We start from the raw sequence: 15,368 nt of genomic DNA on the forward strand, positions 1-15,368 counted from the left end.
ATATTTAAAGGATTTGCCACTGACGATTACAACACGAGTTTTGGGCAGTGTAGAGTAGCACTTGTTGTTTGTCATTTCTCTGATCACAAATGCAGATATGGTTTTATGTTAAATAAAGTATGTAAGTAAAACATAAATAAATAAAATATTTATGTAAAATACAGTATAAGTCATTATAATCCATAATTATGTCCCCACTGGATGCAACGAATGCCTAGTTTATAATGAGTTTTCATGTTTTTGAATCATCGCTCCGGCCTGACGGCATCATCACAGTATGGTGAGGGGCGTAACATTTCCGTCACACGCTTGAGGTATTCGGCCAATCACAATGCACTGGATAGCTGGCCAATCACAGCACACCTCGCTTTTCAGACTGATGAGCTTTGTAAAAATCGACACGTTTCACAAAGGCTGGGCATAGAGGAGAAACAATAATGTACAGTATGTGGAAAATAATGTGTTTTTTTAACCTTAAACCGCATAAACACATTTCATTACACCAAATACACAAAATAATGTTCTTTTTAGCAGCATCATATGACCCCTTTAACTTTTATAAAGAATATCTCTTTGGTTTTGAGACTTTAGTCTTTGCAACTTTACAGATCTTCTTTATGCACCAAGAGCTTGTAACACTCCAAAGAGAAAGGAAAAATTGAAATCGCATCATATGACCCCTTTAATAATATTTACTACTTTTTTTTTTATAATTAATAATTATTTATTCATTTTATTTATTTATTTTAAATCTATTTCAGTTAGTTCAAACATTTCAAAATGTCAAAACTTTTATTTTAAGTTCTTAAATTCTTCACCAAATATTTCTATGTATATATTTAGATTTTATTTAGTTTTATTTATTATTACTTTATTTATAAAATGTTTTTAATAGTTTTAGGTAACAATAACAAAAACTGAACACTGCTTTGACTCAACCCTTACCCATAATTCTATACAATTTTATGTTATTGTTTTTAATGTATAATAATTAGTGCTGTCAAACGATTAATCGCATCCAAAATAAAAGTTTTTTTTTTATGTAATATATGTGTGTGTACTGTGTAAATTTATTATGTATATATAAATACACACACATACAGTATATATATATATACAGTAAATACATTAAAGGGGTCATATGATGCGATTTCAATTTTTCCTTTCTCTTTGGAGTGTTACAAGCTCTTGGTGCATAAAGAAGATCTGTAAATATATATTATAAATTATATAAATATATTTAATATAGAAATATAACATACTTTTCGTAAATATATACATGCGTGTGTGTGTATTTACTTTTACTTTACTTTACTTTTAGTCATTTAGCAGACGTTTTTATCCAAAGCGACTTACAAATCAGAAAAAGTAATTTTAAATACTATATATATATATATATACACATTTAAGAAAATAAATTAAATAAAAATGACAAATGCATACAACAACATTTCAAAACTAAACATTTAAATGAAAACAAAAAATAAAAGCTAAAAATTCAAAATATTAATAATTTAAATTTTTAATTATATTTATATATACATAATAAATATACACAGTACACACATATATTATGTAAAAAAAAAAACTTTTATTTTGGATGCGATTAATCGATTGACAGCATTAATAATAATAAAATATGCAAAAAGGTTGACAAAGTATTTCTGGAATATCTAATTCTGTCTTTTATTACAGGTGATCCAGACTAGGTATTGAATATTTAATGCATCAGAGGGTTAATCATACACATCTATAATTTCACCACCACCATCCTTTTACCTTGAGTTTCTCTGGAGTCTCTAGTGCGTGGTACTCCGGTGAGGAAGTTGTCCTCTCCTCTAGGGTTTGTAGGAAAACCCTTTGGAAGTCCAGCATCTCTGGCAGGCTGCCGAACAGAGACTCCATCTACAGGAAAAGGAAAACCACAATTAAGGACATGATGCGCAAAAATGAGCTCAGGTCTGACTCAGACAATATGAACTCCAAAAGACATAATTTCACACCACAAAACGTACCTCATCATGACTGAGGAAGGTTTCTCTTTGTAATGGCTTCAGATAGATCTCAAACAGAGATCCAAGGTCCTAAACAATGGGACACAAGTGAAATGACAGTGTAAATATAATAAAGAAGAAGGCATTATGCATTAATTCATGTCTCCATGCAAACAATGAACACATATTTTAAATACCACAGTTGTGGTTTTGTACCTTGACATAAGATTTCTCCGTTTCCACCAGCTCTTGAATGACCATGCGCAGGCGCTCTGTGACGGACATGTGACGAGGAGAGGATCTGGCAAGGGCATCTTCAGTGGAGTAAGGGTTCCTGTGGCCCTCCGGCACGAGAACAGAGCCTTCAGGGAACGTCTGGTAGAGATTACACACCGTCTCTGGGTCCTACAGGGTAAATGAAAGCAGAAGATCAATGTCTTGTAGTTCTGTTTTTCTGCAGGGATGACACATTTTTGTATAGTGCAACAGGTTCCCTCGACAAAAAGCCAATAGGATTTTTCCACCGCCTTTAGGATTACTGCAGAAAATAAGCTCAGTGACCAACAAAAGCTTATGATTCTTAAACATCAAGATAATCTTTGCAAATGAACACAACTTTTATCAATGCTATAAACGAACTACAACACAGTTGCATGACTTTAATGTCACTGTCATTTAGCTTCCCACAACTGTTTCTATCTTAATTTAAAGGGGTCCTATTATGCTTTTCAACTTTAGTCAGTCTGTAATGTTGCTGTTTGAACATAAAAAAGATCTGCAAAGTTACAAATTTCAAAGTCCAGTTCAAAAGGAGATATTTTATTTAACAGAAATCACTTTTCAAAAACTACAATGAGCGACTCGTTTGGACTACAACGCATATTTTCCGGGATTTGTGATATCACAAATATCGACGAATGGGACAAGACCTGGTTGAGCTGCACTAGAGAAGACAACGAGTATCACTATGTCAGAGACACGCTAGCTTTCCCAAGGCAGACAACTTAGAGTGGATACAATCATCCAGGTTTCAATCGAGCTCAAAGTGATTTGATTTTGACACAATATTTACACTGACTCTCGCAGGTGGCTATGGTAAGGGGCATGACATTTCCCGACCAGCCGCCGAGTGCTGCCAATCACAACACACACTGGCCCATCTAACCAATCACAACACACACTGGCCCAGCTAACCAATCACAGCACACACTGGCCCAGCTAACCAATCACAGCACACACTGGCCCAGCTAACCAATCACAAAAGACTTTGTAAAAGAGCATAATAGGACCCCTTTAAAATCTACAAGTTGGAAAGTTTCATTCACAAAACCCACCGACTTTATACCAAACCAAAAGTTCTTACTCATTTCCAGGTTTTTAGGACTCAGCACTCTATTGTCATTTAAAATAAAGTGACAAGAACAGTTTTTTCCAAGTAAAATATCATTTCAGTCAGTTTTGAAGACAGCTGCTACTGAAGAAGAAGAAAAAAGTGCAGAAACAGCCAAGAAACTAATTTATTAGTGACACTGTCATTCATCAGTAATATTTTGGTTTGAAAAGAATAGAAAAAATTCCTAAACTTAAAAATGAACAATCTTTCATTGTTTATACTTTAACCTTAAAGTAGTTTTTCACTGAAAATCATTCAATCTGCACCTTACAAATCTCATTCTAAAAATGGTGAGATGTTACGTAAATTACATAAAATGACAAGCAACAAATCAAGTTTAAATATACTAAAGTGAGAATCAGATTTGAGAGCTATGGCAAAAGGGAAGATTATCGGCACATAATTACACTTTCAGTCTATTCCGCATAAACCTGTAGTATGACAGTGCACAAGCCTTATAGACTATTTATTATAGTGCTTTAATTACATTTTTGGAGCTACACTGCCTCAGTCTCGATGCAGTTTCGATGTATTAAAAAAGCATAAAGAATTCCTCTTAATGTTAAAGTACCTTTGCAGTCACTAATTTTATCCCTTAAAACTCATCTCTGATAATCAAAATGAATTTTTTCCCCCATAAAACAATTCTTTATGTCTTAAAATGGCTTGAATGTAACTCTACACTCTATATATATATATAGTATATGTGGATCCATGAATATACTAACAATGCTAGCTCTGCCCCGCTCCAGGCTACATGTTTGTGACAGGAAACGGGGCAGTTTCAAACCAAGTTTTTGAGACTATCTTTGATGCATCATTTTAAGGAGAAAATGCTGTGCAAGGGTGTTGACTGATAAAGTAGCACATTGTTTGTCTTTAAGAATATTAAAAACACCAGATAGACAAGGAAATGTATCAAATGAATCAAATTCCAAAATCATAGGGATTTCAACGCATTGCCTGTGCCTTTATGAATGCTGCTCTCACCCACATTCACTCACTGAATGCTGTATCAGTGACCTGCTTCTTAATCAATGCAATCCAGCGCTGCTGGGTAAAACAACCAAACCGTTAGGAACAGGCTCCGGCGGTGCCCGAGGGCAAGAAATGTTGACTCAAAAATGCAAACGCTCTCCTAAAGGCTTTATCTCCAGAGCGCATGTGGTGCGCTTTCACCGGGGCTGCATAAAAAACAGCATCACTGGTGAAAATTCAAGCCATTTGTCATCGTAATCTGTGCTGTCAGAGGGTAATAAAGTGCTGACAAACTGATAAATCCCTAGGGGCGGCTCTGCATAGCTGCTCTCAACACAGAGAATGGAAGAAAAAAACCTACTATAAAACCCATATGAAATGATCATTCTTTTCAAAACTCAGTACAATCATAATGAAGTGCAATTGAGTGTTTGAAGGTCATAGATAAGTGTGCATTTCTGAAAAATCTCCTATTTTGACACAATGCACAATCAAGTAAGATAATTTCAATGCCCACAGTAATTATAGACCACTAGAACACAACAGCATGAGATAAAGCGGCCCAGAGACACTGAGTGCATCCAGTAGTTATATAACCATAGAGGTAACACTTTCTCATAACTTGTAATAATTGCTCTGCATTCTAGAAGGTCTTTTGAAGGACAGTGATTCAGGGCACGTAATCTTTCAGAAAAAAAAATATTTAAATGAGGTAAGTGGGACTACTTTATTTCTTGCTTAAAATATAATTTTTAAGGATGACACTGTGTACAAAATAATGTATGAATTAGATGTTTAATTCCTTCTAATTGTACACACAATGTCTTGCACCTCAGATTGTACATCGTAAAAACAACACAGATTTTAAATTTGAAGTTAAATGTTTTTATTTAGACAACTTCAATTAACTCTATTTCTGCCAGAAAGGATAAATAATATAAAAAGTAGCTTACATAATAATTATATACAAATGTTTAAAACTGTTTGTTTAAATATAATAAATAATATGCTACATATTTTCTGTAAAATAGTTAACAAGCGCAGTGAAACTTAATCAATGTACAATCTTTAATCAATGTAAATAGGCGAATATTTCATAAATAATACATTTTGTACTAAATATTTAGGTAAGTGTTAAGTTATTATGTAAGCTCCTATTAAACAAGTTATTAACAAGAAGATCATATGCATTCAGATATGAATGTATATGAAAATAAATTTATATCCAAATTTCTACAAAACTGAAAATGCACAATTAACTCAATTTCTGCCAGAAAGCATCAATAATATAAAAAGTAGTTTATATAATAATGATATAAATCCGCTTTATCTCATCATATTTCTCAAAAATTGTTAAGAAGCACAGTGAAACATTTGTTTTCCCTCAATGCACAACCTAAACGGGCAAGTTTATTACTATAAAAAAAGTTAGACAAGTCTTATTTTAAGTTTTATAAAAATGAACATTATATAATGCATACCATTTAAATCGGATTATGATTATATCTGATGAAATTACATTTCTGATTATATACATCTGATGAAGTATGATATATGGTGAAAATATATGAATCAAATTTTCAAAGATCTGCCATTGGTCGGGAAAGCGGCTAGTCCTGCCCCAAATGCATGCAATCTACAAATGGCTTACTTACATTGACTCGTGCTTTAAAGATCTTTTACATATTAATAAATGTTATAATAATGTTATAAAGTGTTACCATAAATACACTAAACAATCTCTATATAATCATAAAAAGCAAAGCCTGAGAAATGAAGTCAGTACCAGTGAGACGCACTCACAGCTCCCACACGCACTCACGTCATCCAGCAGTCCCACCAACATCTCTTTGAGGGTCTGATGACAGCGGGAAGAGCGCACAGAATTCCTCTTCATCTCCTCCTGCACTGTTCTGTCCCACCAGCCGACACATGACCTCTGACCTCTCCTCTGTACATGCTCTACACTACAGACACTGAAACACCCTGTCTACTGCAGGCACATGCTAATCTCTCTCTCTCTCTCTCTCTCTCTCTCTCTCTCTCGTGTCTGTAAGCCTGGATTAAGTCTAAATGAACACATGCTGAGCTGTTACTGACCTCCCATAAAGCAGCAGTGAAAGCCAATCACACAATCTGTTCACTAAGATGCCATCCTACAGAAAACGTTTTTTGAATTAACAAATAGCAAACGTCAAAACCAGAAACATCAAATCACATGACAAGAGCTGTGTGATATAGTTAAAAAATATATCTTGAGACTTTATATGCTTTCAAAAATATATTATTTACTTCTGTTTTTAGTGTATTTGCCCTGAAATGCCCTGCAATGGTGATTGCTTCAATCAGATGAAATATAATTTTGACCAAACTAGACTGAAATGAAGTCAGTACCAGTGAGACGCACTCACAGCTCCCACACGCACTCACGTCATCCAGCAGTCCCACCAACATCTCTTTGAGGGTCTGATGACAGCGGGAAGAGCGCACAGAATTCCTCTTCATCTCCTCCTGCACTGTTCTGTCCCACCAGCCGACACATGACCTCTGACCTCTCCTCTGTACATGCTCTACACTACAGACACTGAAACACCCTGTCTACTGCAGGCACATGCTAATCTCTCTCTCTCTCTCTCTCTCTTTCTCTCTCTCTCTCGTGTCTGTAAGCCTGGATTAAGTCTAAATGAACACATGCTGAACTGTTACTGACCTCCCATAAAGCAGCAGTGAAAGCCAATCACACAATCTGTTCACTAAGATGCCATCCTACAGAAAACGTTTTTTGAATTAACAAATAGCAAACGTCAAAACCAGAAACATCAAATCACATGACAAGAGCTGTGTGATATAGTTAAAAAATATATCTTGAGACTTTATATGCTTTCAAAAATATATTATTTACTTCTGTTTTTAGTGTATTTGCCCTGAAATGCCCTGCAATGGTGATTGCTTCAATCAGATGAAATATAATTTTGACCAAACTAGACTGAAAATGTTTAATACAAGACATGTTTCCATAGTGTTAAAATGATATATGTAAATATGTACATTTTTTTATGCCTCAAAAGAACTATACGATCTCTTATGCTCACCAAAGCTGCATTTATTTGATCCGAAATATAGCAATAACGGTAATATTGTTAAATATTTTTTACAATTTAAAATAACTCTTATTATTTTAATATATAGTCAAATATAAGTCATTCATAAAGAAAACGCAGAATTTTCAGCATCACATGATCCTTCAGAAATCATTCTAATATGCTGATTTAGTAATCAAGAAACATTTATTCTTATCAGTGATCAAAATATTATTTTTGGTTTTTGTATGTTTTTTTGTGGAAATGGTGATACACTTTTTTCAGTATTCTTTGATAAATATAAAGTTCAGAATTTTGTAACCATGTGAAAGTTTTACTGTCACTTGTGATCAATTTAGTACATCCTTGGTAACTAAAAGTATTCATTAAAAAAAATTATAATAAATGCTGACCCCAAACAAAAAATTTGTGTAAACCTGAATACTGAAAATCTAGATTTTTAATACATATTTACTATACTGCCTAGCCCTACATGCCATGCATTTTACATTTTAAACCTGCCAAAGCAATTAAAGTCAAATCTTATTGTTTGCAGCTGCCAAGTGTGCAGCAAGACTGTGGAATTCTGAGTCAGTCTCTCATCACAAGCAGCTCGCACCTCCTAAATCTCTGACAGCACAGCAGCTCATTCCCTCGGCTTACCTTTCCGCCCCGCTCGGCCTTATCGTTCAGCTCCTCCAAAGCAGGCGCCGCTGAGCCCTCGGGAAATTCCTGCTCCTGAGCTGGAGCTGAGGGAGAGAAAGAGGTGGAAAAGATGTTATTGAAAGAGTGGGCTGATTACTAAAGTAAGACGTGTTAAGTCACGGTGATAGAGAGTGAAATAAACACACTCGAGGCTCATTAGCTCTCTCTCCAGAAATGGCTCACCATAGGCCGACCCATGCGAGCATTTGACCTTTATTAACCGCCATTGATCTGATCTCACTAACTCTGCATGCAGGTCTACTTCAGCTGGCCTTACTGTATGTCTCTGATTTTACAAAGCTTGGCATTGCATCAAATGGGAAAGCCTAATATGTACTGGGTTTACAGTTAGAATAATGCTACAAAACCCTCTACAGGAAACACCGTCCTGTTGGGAATAACAGTCTTGTTGTCTGCGAAGGGCCCTGTGGTATAATAGTTTATGTCTGGGCATTTTGACAGCGTCATGCTGTGAAACAAGCTGTCCGTCGTTAGGTTCTCATCATAAAAACAGCAGGAGTCGTTTCATTGTTTGCAGTATGTCTAAAGAGCCAGGGGCCGCCTGCAGTCACAGTCATCCATAACCTTCACTACTGCCCATTCAAACTGATGGGTAACCAAATACATTTTAAATGCTATTTACAAAATAAAATTGATCTTTTTTGTTTTAACTTGATTCATGTTGGTTAATGTTTACTGATGACTACTGTAGGTAAAAATGTGAATGTAAAACATTATTTTACATAAAAAAAAAATGTAAACTGTAACTTTCATTTATTTAAATTATTATTTTTTTTCTAAAAAGGGCACCGTATGAGCCAGGACCACTGGTGCCCCTTTAAAAAAAAAATAGCCACATGACACCCGTGGAAATAATATGCAGAAATATATACCCAGACCACCAATAAGAGTCAAACACAAAGTTTGTTGCCCTCTGTAGGTTATGAAGGGTTAATGCAGAAAAAGCAGGGCACATCCAATTTTATGTGCAAAGATATAATGGCAAAATATAATACAATTCAAAAGTTTGGGGTCAGTAAGATTTATTTATTTGTTTGTTTTTAAGAAATGAATACTTTTTTTCAGTATGAATGCATTAAATTGCTCAAAAGTTACAGTAAAGTTACTTTTACATTGTTGCAAACATTTCTATTTCAAATAAATGCTTTCATTTCATTTTTAACTTTTCAAAGTTTCAATTGGTCGAAGACTCCTGAAAAAAAAAATGTATCACCGTTTCCACAAAAATATTAAGCACCTCGACTGTTTTCAACATTGATGATAATAAGAAATGTTTCTTGAGAACCAAATCGGCTTATTAGAATGATTTCCGAAGGATTGTGCGACAATGAAGACTGGAGTAATGGCTGCTGAAAATTCAACTTTGCCATCACTGGTATATATTTCATTTTAAAATAGATCCAAATAGAAAACAGCCATTTTAAATTGCAATAATATTTCACAGTAATACTGTATTTGTAATCAAATAAATGCAGCCCTGATGACACTTCTTTCAAAAACATTAAAAAGAAATAATCAATGCTAATTTTTGACATTAATCTTTCATTTTAAATTTAGAAAAAAAAAAAAAAAAAAAAAAAAAAAAAAAGAAAGTTACAAAATCTTGTCTGACCCCAAACTTTTGAATGGTAGTGTTTATAGTAGAGCATTCTAATGCTTTTCTACCTGTGGTCCACTGCTCCAGGTGAATGATGTTGGCCCGAGGAGGTTGGGGTTGATCAGGTTCACTGGGGTCACAGTCTGGCCAGATGGAGCTCTGGTCGTCTGCGCTGTTATCCTCGCGTCTGAGGACAAGATGGAGTTCTTGTTGGCTGAAGAAGCTCTGCATGAAGCCGAGGTCGAGAGAGGCCACACTCACGCCATTTAGAGTCAAGATCTCATCTCCAGCTTTCAGACCTACAAAAACAATATACATTATACAAATAAATCACAACACATTCAATCAATCATAACAACATTTCAAATCGAAGCATAAGAAATATCGAACTGTCACCTTCAATAGACGCCAGGCCTTCAGGATTCACCTCACTCACATACACATGACTTCTCCTGGCACCATCCACATGGCCTGTGACCGCAAAACCTGCAGAGAGCCGTAAAATTCAATCAACCATTGCCAAAATTCTGTCAAAATTGACTTTTTTTTTCTTTCTGCGGAACACAGAAGCAGATGTTCAGCAGGATGCCCAAGCTGCACTTTTCCATACAATGAAACTGAATGAGTCATCTTAGCACTTACAACTCAACTGTACTTTCTTTAAAGGGATAGTTCACCCCGAAAATGAAGATTATGTCATTAATTACTCACCCTCATGTCGTTCCAAACCCGTAAGACCTTCGTTCATCTTCGCAACACAAAATATGATATTTTTGATGAATTCCAAGAGCTCTCTGACCCTCCCATAGACAGCAATGATATTACCACCATCAAGGTCCAGAAACGTAGCAAGGACATCGTTAAAATAATTCATGTGACATCAGGGGTTCAACTGTAATTTTATGAAGCTACGACAAAGACTATAAAACTCGTATTGTTTTGAATGGGGAAAAATGCAACGCTTAATATGGCCGCTCAATTGCAGGAAACCCCGCCTTCAGAGTAAAAGAGACAATCGCTAATCAGTAAAATCAGCGTGTCACAGTGTTAGAAGTCCCGGTTGCTATCACAGTCAGCGTTCTGAGATGCGCGCTTAGGACTTGCGCATACGTACTGGCTGAACTAGCCTGAAAAAATAAGCTTTTTATAATGCTATTTGAGCAAAAAAAAACAACATTTATGACACAGTTGTTGTCAGATTTCATTGGTGATTTCAAATATGAAATTTAATTGTAAACTTAGTGAACAATTTGGGAGAATTTGATGTTTCCCCATACAAAGAGATAGGAGCTGCACTTGCATGCCCGAGAGGTGTTTCAAAGATGGCCGCTGAGTGACATGACTTGCCTTAAAGGGACTTTGGCTACGAGAATACTTTTTCTCGTAGCTTCGTAAAATTACGGTTGACATTAAAATTACACATGGACTACTTTAACAATGTTCTTACTACGTTTCTGTGCCTTGACCGTGGTAGGATCCTTGCTGTCTATGGAGGGGCAGAGAGCTTTTGGAATTCATCAAAAATATCCTAATTTGTGTTCCGAAGATGAACGAAGGTCTTATAGGTTTGGAACAGCATGAGGGTGAGTAATTAATGACAGAATTTTCATTTTTGGGGTGAACTATCCCTTTAAGTACATTTAAGTGTCCTTTTTTCATTAATATTACATGAAAGTACAGTTTTTAAAAATATACTATATATATACTGTATGACAGAGAGCAGCTCGGATATTCTGGGCAACTTTGTTGTTCCTCTGAAAAACTGTTTCTGAACAATACAAGAGTGAGGAAATTATGTAAATGATTATGAATAAATATTCACTCGTCAATGAACTATTTCTTTTCTTGCTGATCCTGCTGTACAGTAACTCACCAAAGTCTACGGTTGTGTCCGGTCGGGACATGTTTATGGTCAACACATTGACAGGCCAAACTTCCAGTTCATCATAGACCTGTTAAACGAGCAGAGCATCATTATTGCTTTATGATAAAGCAAGGTTTTGTGAAACAAGTGTGTATAACAGGAAAAAAACAGCTTAGACTGGTTTTGACATGCTTCCAATCCATCTAGTCCAAATTCCAATCCAACTAGTTTTAGATGAGCAATGTTAGTAGGTTAACAGAACACACTGGTTAAGATGGTTATTATATAGGCAATACTGATCTAAATAGAGTTTAGCTTGAACGATCTGCTTTATAAAGTGTGTTTTCGTCTCACCAGGGTCTTTAGGAGGTCTGTGGGCGCTGGAGTGCTTCTCTCCACATCTTGTCCCAAATGTCTCCTCATGTGCAGGCAGTGCAGAGCTGGGTCAAGCTGCTTTATCTACAAAAAACAGTAATATCCATTCATATAAAAAGTGACGTGACATGTGGCCAACTATGGTGACCCATACTCTGAATTAGTGCTCTGCATTTAACCCATCCAAAGTGCACACACACACAGCAGTGAACACACACCCGGAGCAGTGGGCAGCCATTTTTTTGCTACGGCGCCCGGGGAGCAGTTGGGGGTTCGGTGCCTTGCTCAAGGGCACCTCAGTCGTGGTATTGAAGGTGGGAGAGAGTGCTGTACATTCACTCCCCCCACCCACAATCCCTGCCGGTACGAGACTCGAACCCGCAACCTTTGGGTTACGAATCAGACTCTCTAACCATAACCATTACGCCACGACTTTCCCAATCAATACGGTGTGCAGAATGTCAGAACCTCAAGCTATTGTGCACTTTTTCTGTCATTTCATGAGGTCTGAACCAGCCACAAGAGACCACAAAGGACAGAAAATGCAAATGCATGAACTTTAGTTGTTGATGTTTCTAGTCATTGCCAATTGAGGTCAGTAGGTCTGTGAGAGGTGACTGAATTACCTTGCAGGCCACTGAGAGAACATCAGCAACCACAGAGTCCTGTTTGACTGGCACACTGACCACCTGAGAGTCCGGCATAAGCACATACACCCGGCTTTCCAGACTGCATTCCCACGGGTTACCTTCAGGTGACGCTGTTACATGCAATTTAGTAAAGCCGTCCAGCTTCTGCTAACAACACGTGAGAACAGAAATGAAGAAAAAGAACAAAAAATAGTTTAGCCTATAGTTCAAGTAGGCTACAACTCAGTATCTTACTCAGTATGAAATATGACATTGATAATTTACTTTAGTTGCTTTATATAACAGCATAATTATTTAATACCACAAATAGTCAAATAAAGTCTCAATGCATTCATTGTGTATATCAGAACCATGTTTTTTCTGCTACACGTACACAAAAGTGTTATTTTTAAACACTTTTTTTTTTTTTGCTGCAAGCATAGATATATACCCAGCAGCTCTATGAAATTATAAATGTTTAAACTACAGTGTTTTGCAAAATGAACTCTTTTGAAAAATAAACAATGCTGTCAATCTTATTTTCAACTCTATTCAGTTTCTACATCTACATGCAATGCAATTAATACACACAAAAAAAGTAGGATATAGTTTTGCGAAGTAGCTGAAAGAAGCAACGCTACCAATTTGACAGTATCAAAATAGCATTTTTCCATCATCTTTTAATGTATATCGTTATGATTTCCCTTGTGAAAAAAAGTGTGCTTAATTGTTCTGAATGTGCACCTGTAGTGTCCTTCAAATCTTAAAAGTATATATTTTTAAACTGTACTTGAAAATAATATAGTATTCATGAATTAAGTGTACTTAAGAGATTAGGAGATTATGACTAACACTCTTAAGCACACTTTTAAAACGCACTTTGTAATAATGTCAAACTGAACATTTTACGGTACATTTTAAATCATGTTTTACTGATCTTTTGTCCCACTTCAATAATTTTTATTATTTTGATGTGTTGACTAACATACTAAAGCACATTTAAAGTACTTGATGCTGGAACATAGCATTTCATTTTTCAGCTGCCTTTTTAGCAAACAAAACGTGAGGAAAAATCCACTCAGTCTTTCCTCTGCTCTTGTTCTGAGCCAGCATGCTGGGTCAAAGCCAGGTGCCAGCAACACTAATATGGATCTTTAGAGCGCTCCTTATTCTGTGAGAGGGAGAAGGGGGGGTCACGTCCCTTTTCACTGACTCAACTCAAACAGCTGTCACAACAACCTGCTGATCTGCTGACATTATGCAGCGCAAACAGATCAGGGGGTGGAGAAATGGCCAGAATGGGGGAGGTTCGTTCAGAGCTATTCTATTGTCCTTCAGCTGCATCCTCAATATGGGGATTTGACATTGCAAGAGCTGCTGAACAATATAAGATGTCTTAACAGACTTTAGGCAGCTGTTTTTAAACTGTAGCTTGCTAAGGATAATCTACTGATAAATTTATAACAGTCAAACAGCCTTTTTAAAACCGCAGTTATTTAAAAAGCAGCTAATTTAAGATGACAAATAAGTATGCAATGATACAATTAATTATCGCCATTTGTTTCTGGTTTAAAATATGGGATTTTAAATGGACAAAAATATTAAGAACAAAAAATATTAATACATCATGATTTTAATTTCACATTATTATAATGTCCACTTTTCAAAAAGTGTATTTAAGTGTGTTAAGAAAGTCTTAAAACTTTAAATAAAAAGTATACTTGAAAGTATTATGTCATATTATCTACAAGTACAGTTTTCAATAATATTAAAATATTTACATGTATATATTAATATATAAACATTACATATTTTTCTTGAATATAACATGCATGTGTTTGTATTTATATATACATAATAAATACACACAGTACACACACATACTGTATATTATGTGAGCAAAAACGATTATTTTAGATGCGATTAATCGGTTGACAGCACTACTTGTTACATTATGCTATGTAGTCATTTAAGAGTGGTGTAATTACCTCTGAGCTGCTTTGCGTGGATGGATGACCAAATGATCCAGAGGAATATCCTTCAAATATCTGCATCACAAACGCACATACAGAAACATTAAACACGCATCGTAAGAAATGCAGAGCAGCATCCAGGCTCAAAAAAGCAACATGTTTCTATCTATGTGCCTTAATTAGAAACCATCGATCTGAGGTGCCAGCTTTGATACTGTTCTGATTGTAGATCACAGCAGAAATAACCCTGAGGTTTGCTGGGAAATAATGAGAGGTCTGGAAGATGCTAAAATTATAGGTCTATAAAAGCAGACAGATGGACCAGCCCTAATCAGACACGGCCTCCCCTCACCCAAGACACCCGTGCGCACAACGTCCTCCTGCTTACACATGAACACATACTTAATATATGGATGTAGTCTATAAAAACAGACCAGGGTATGTCGTGTCCTCTACAATTAACTGAAAAGGCAAAGCCCAAAATACCGAAAACTGACATAGGCTTTGTTCCTGCAGTGAGGTGGACTCCTCACTGTAGACAGGCAGCTAGCTAAAGCAGCATCCTATCTTACAGTGAATTAAACCTCACAACTGACAGAATTGAAACATTCTTTATGAGCAACAATGTTACCGTCACTAATAGTGCTACTCGTGTGAAGCGCACAAGAAACTCGACTTATGGTTACAATAGAATATGATGTTCTATGTTGCTAAGCTAACAACACAACAAACCCTGCTGAAAAAGAAACAGCTGAAACC

General features: G+C 36.0%; 1 protein-coding gene across 3 annotated transcripts in view; it reads right to left on the reverse strand.

Annotated features, from left to right (window-relative positions):
- The window catches only part of tiam2b (TIAM Rac1 associated GEF 2b), a 56,558-nt gene that overhangs the window by 6,949 nt on the left and 34,241 nt on the right, over nucleotides 1-15,368 (reverse strand). For 2 of the 3 annotated variants that reach the window (XM_016244328.1, XM_016244326.1), the window contains exons 8-17: nucleotides 14,625-14,684; nucleotides 12,634-12,804; nucleotides 11,987-12,091; nucleotides 11,642-11,720; nucleotides 10,165-10,254; nucleotides 9,837-10,067; nucleotides 8,109-8,194; nucleotides 2,211-2,399; nucleotides 2,016-2,084; nucleotides 1,780-1,905 (exon numbers count right to left, since the gene is read on the reverse strand). In XM_016244328.1, the coding sequence (XP_016099814.1) occupies nucleotides 1,780-1,905; nucleotides 2,016-2,084; nucleotides 2,211-2,399; nucleotides 8,109-8,194; nucleotides 9,837-10,067; nucleotides 10,165-10,254; nucleotides 11,642-11,720; nucleotides 11,987-12,091; nucleotides 12,634-12,804; nucleotides 14,625-14,684 (1,206 nt within the window). The remainder of the gene's footprint in view (nucleotides 1-1,779; nucleotides 1,906-2,015; nucleotides 2,085-2,210; nucleotides 2,400-8,108; nucleotides 8,195-9,836; nucleotides 10,068-10,164; nucleotides 10,255-11,641; nucleotides 11,721-11,986; nucleotides 12,092-12,633; nucleotides 12,805-14,624; nucleotides 14,685-15,368) is intronic. The other variant, XM_016244327.1, reaches the window with a different exon arrangement.

Source organism: Sinocyclocheilus grahami, unplaced genomic scaffold (genome assembly GCF_001515645.1).
Source record: "Sinocyclocheilus grahami isolate Dianchi unplaced genomic scaffold, SAMN03320097.WGS_v1.1 scaffold714.1, whole genome shotgun sequence".
In the NCBI taxonomy this organism is placed as follows: Eukaryota; Metazoa; Chordata; class Actinopteri; order Cypriniformes; family Cyprinidae; genus Sinocyclocheilus; species Sinocyclocheilus grahami.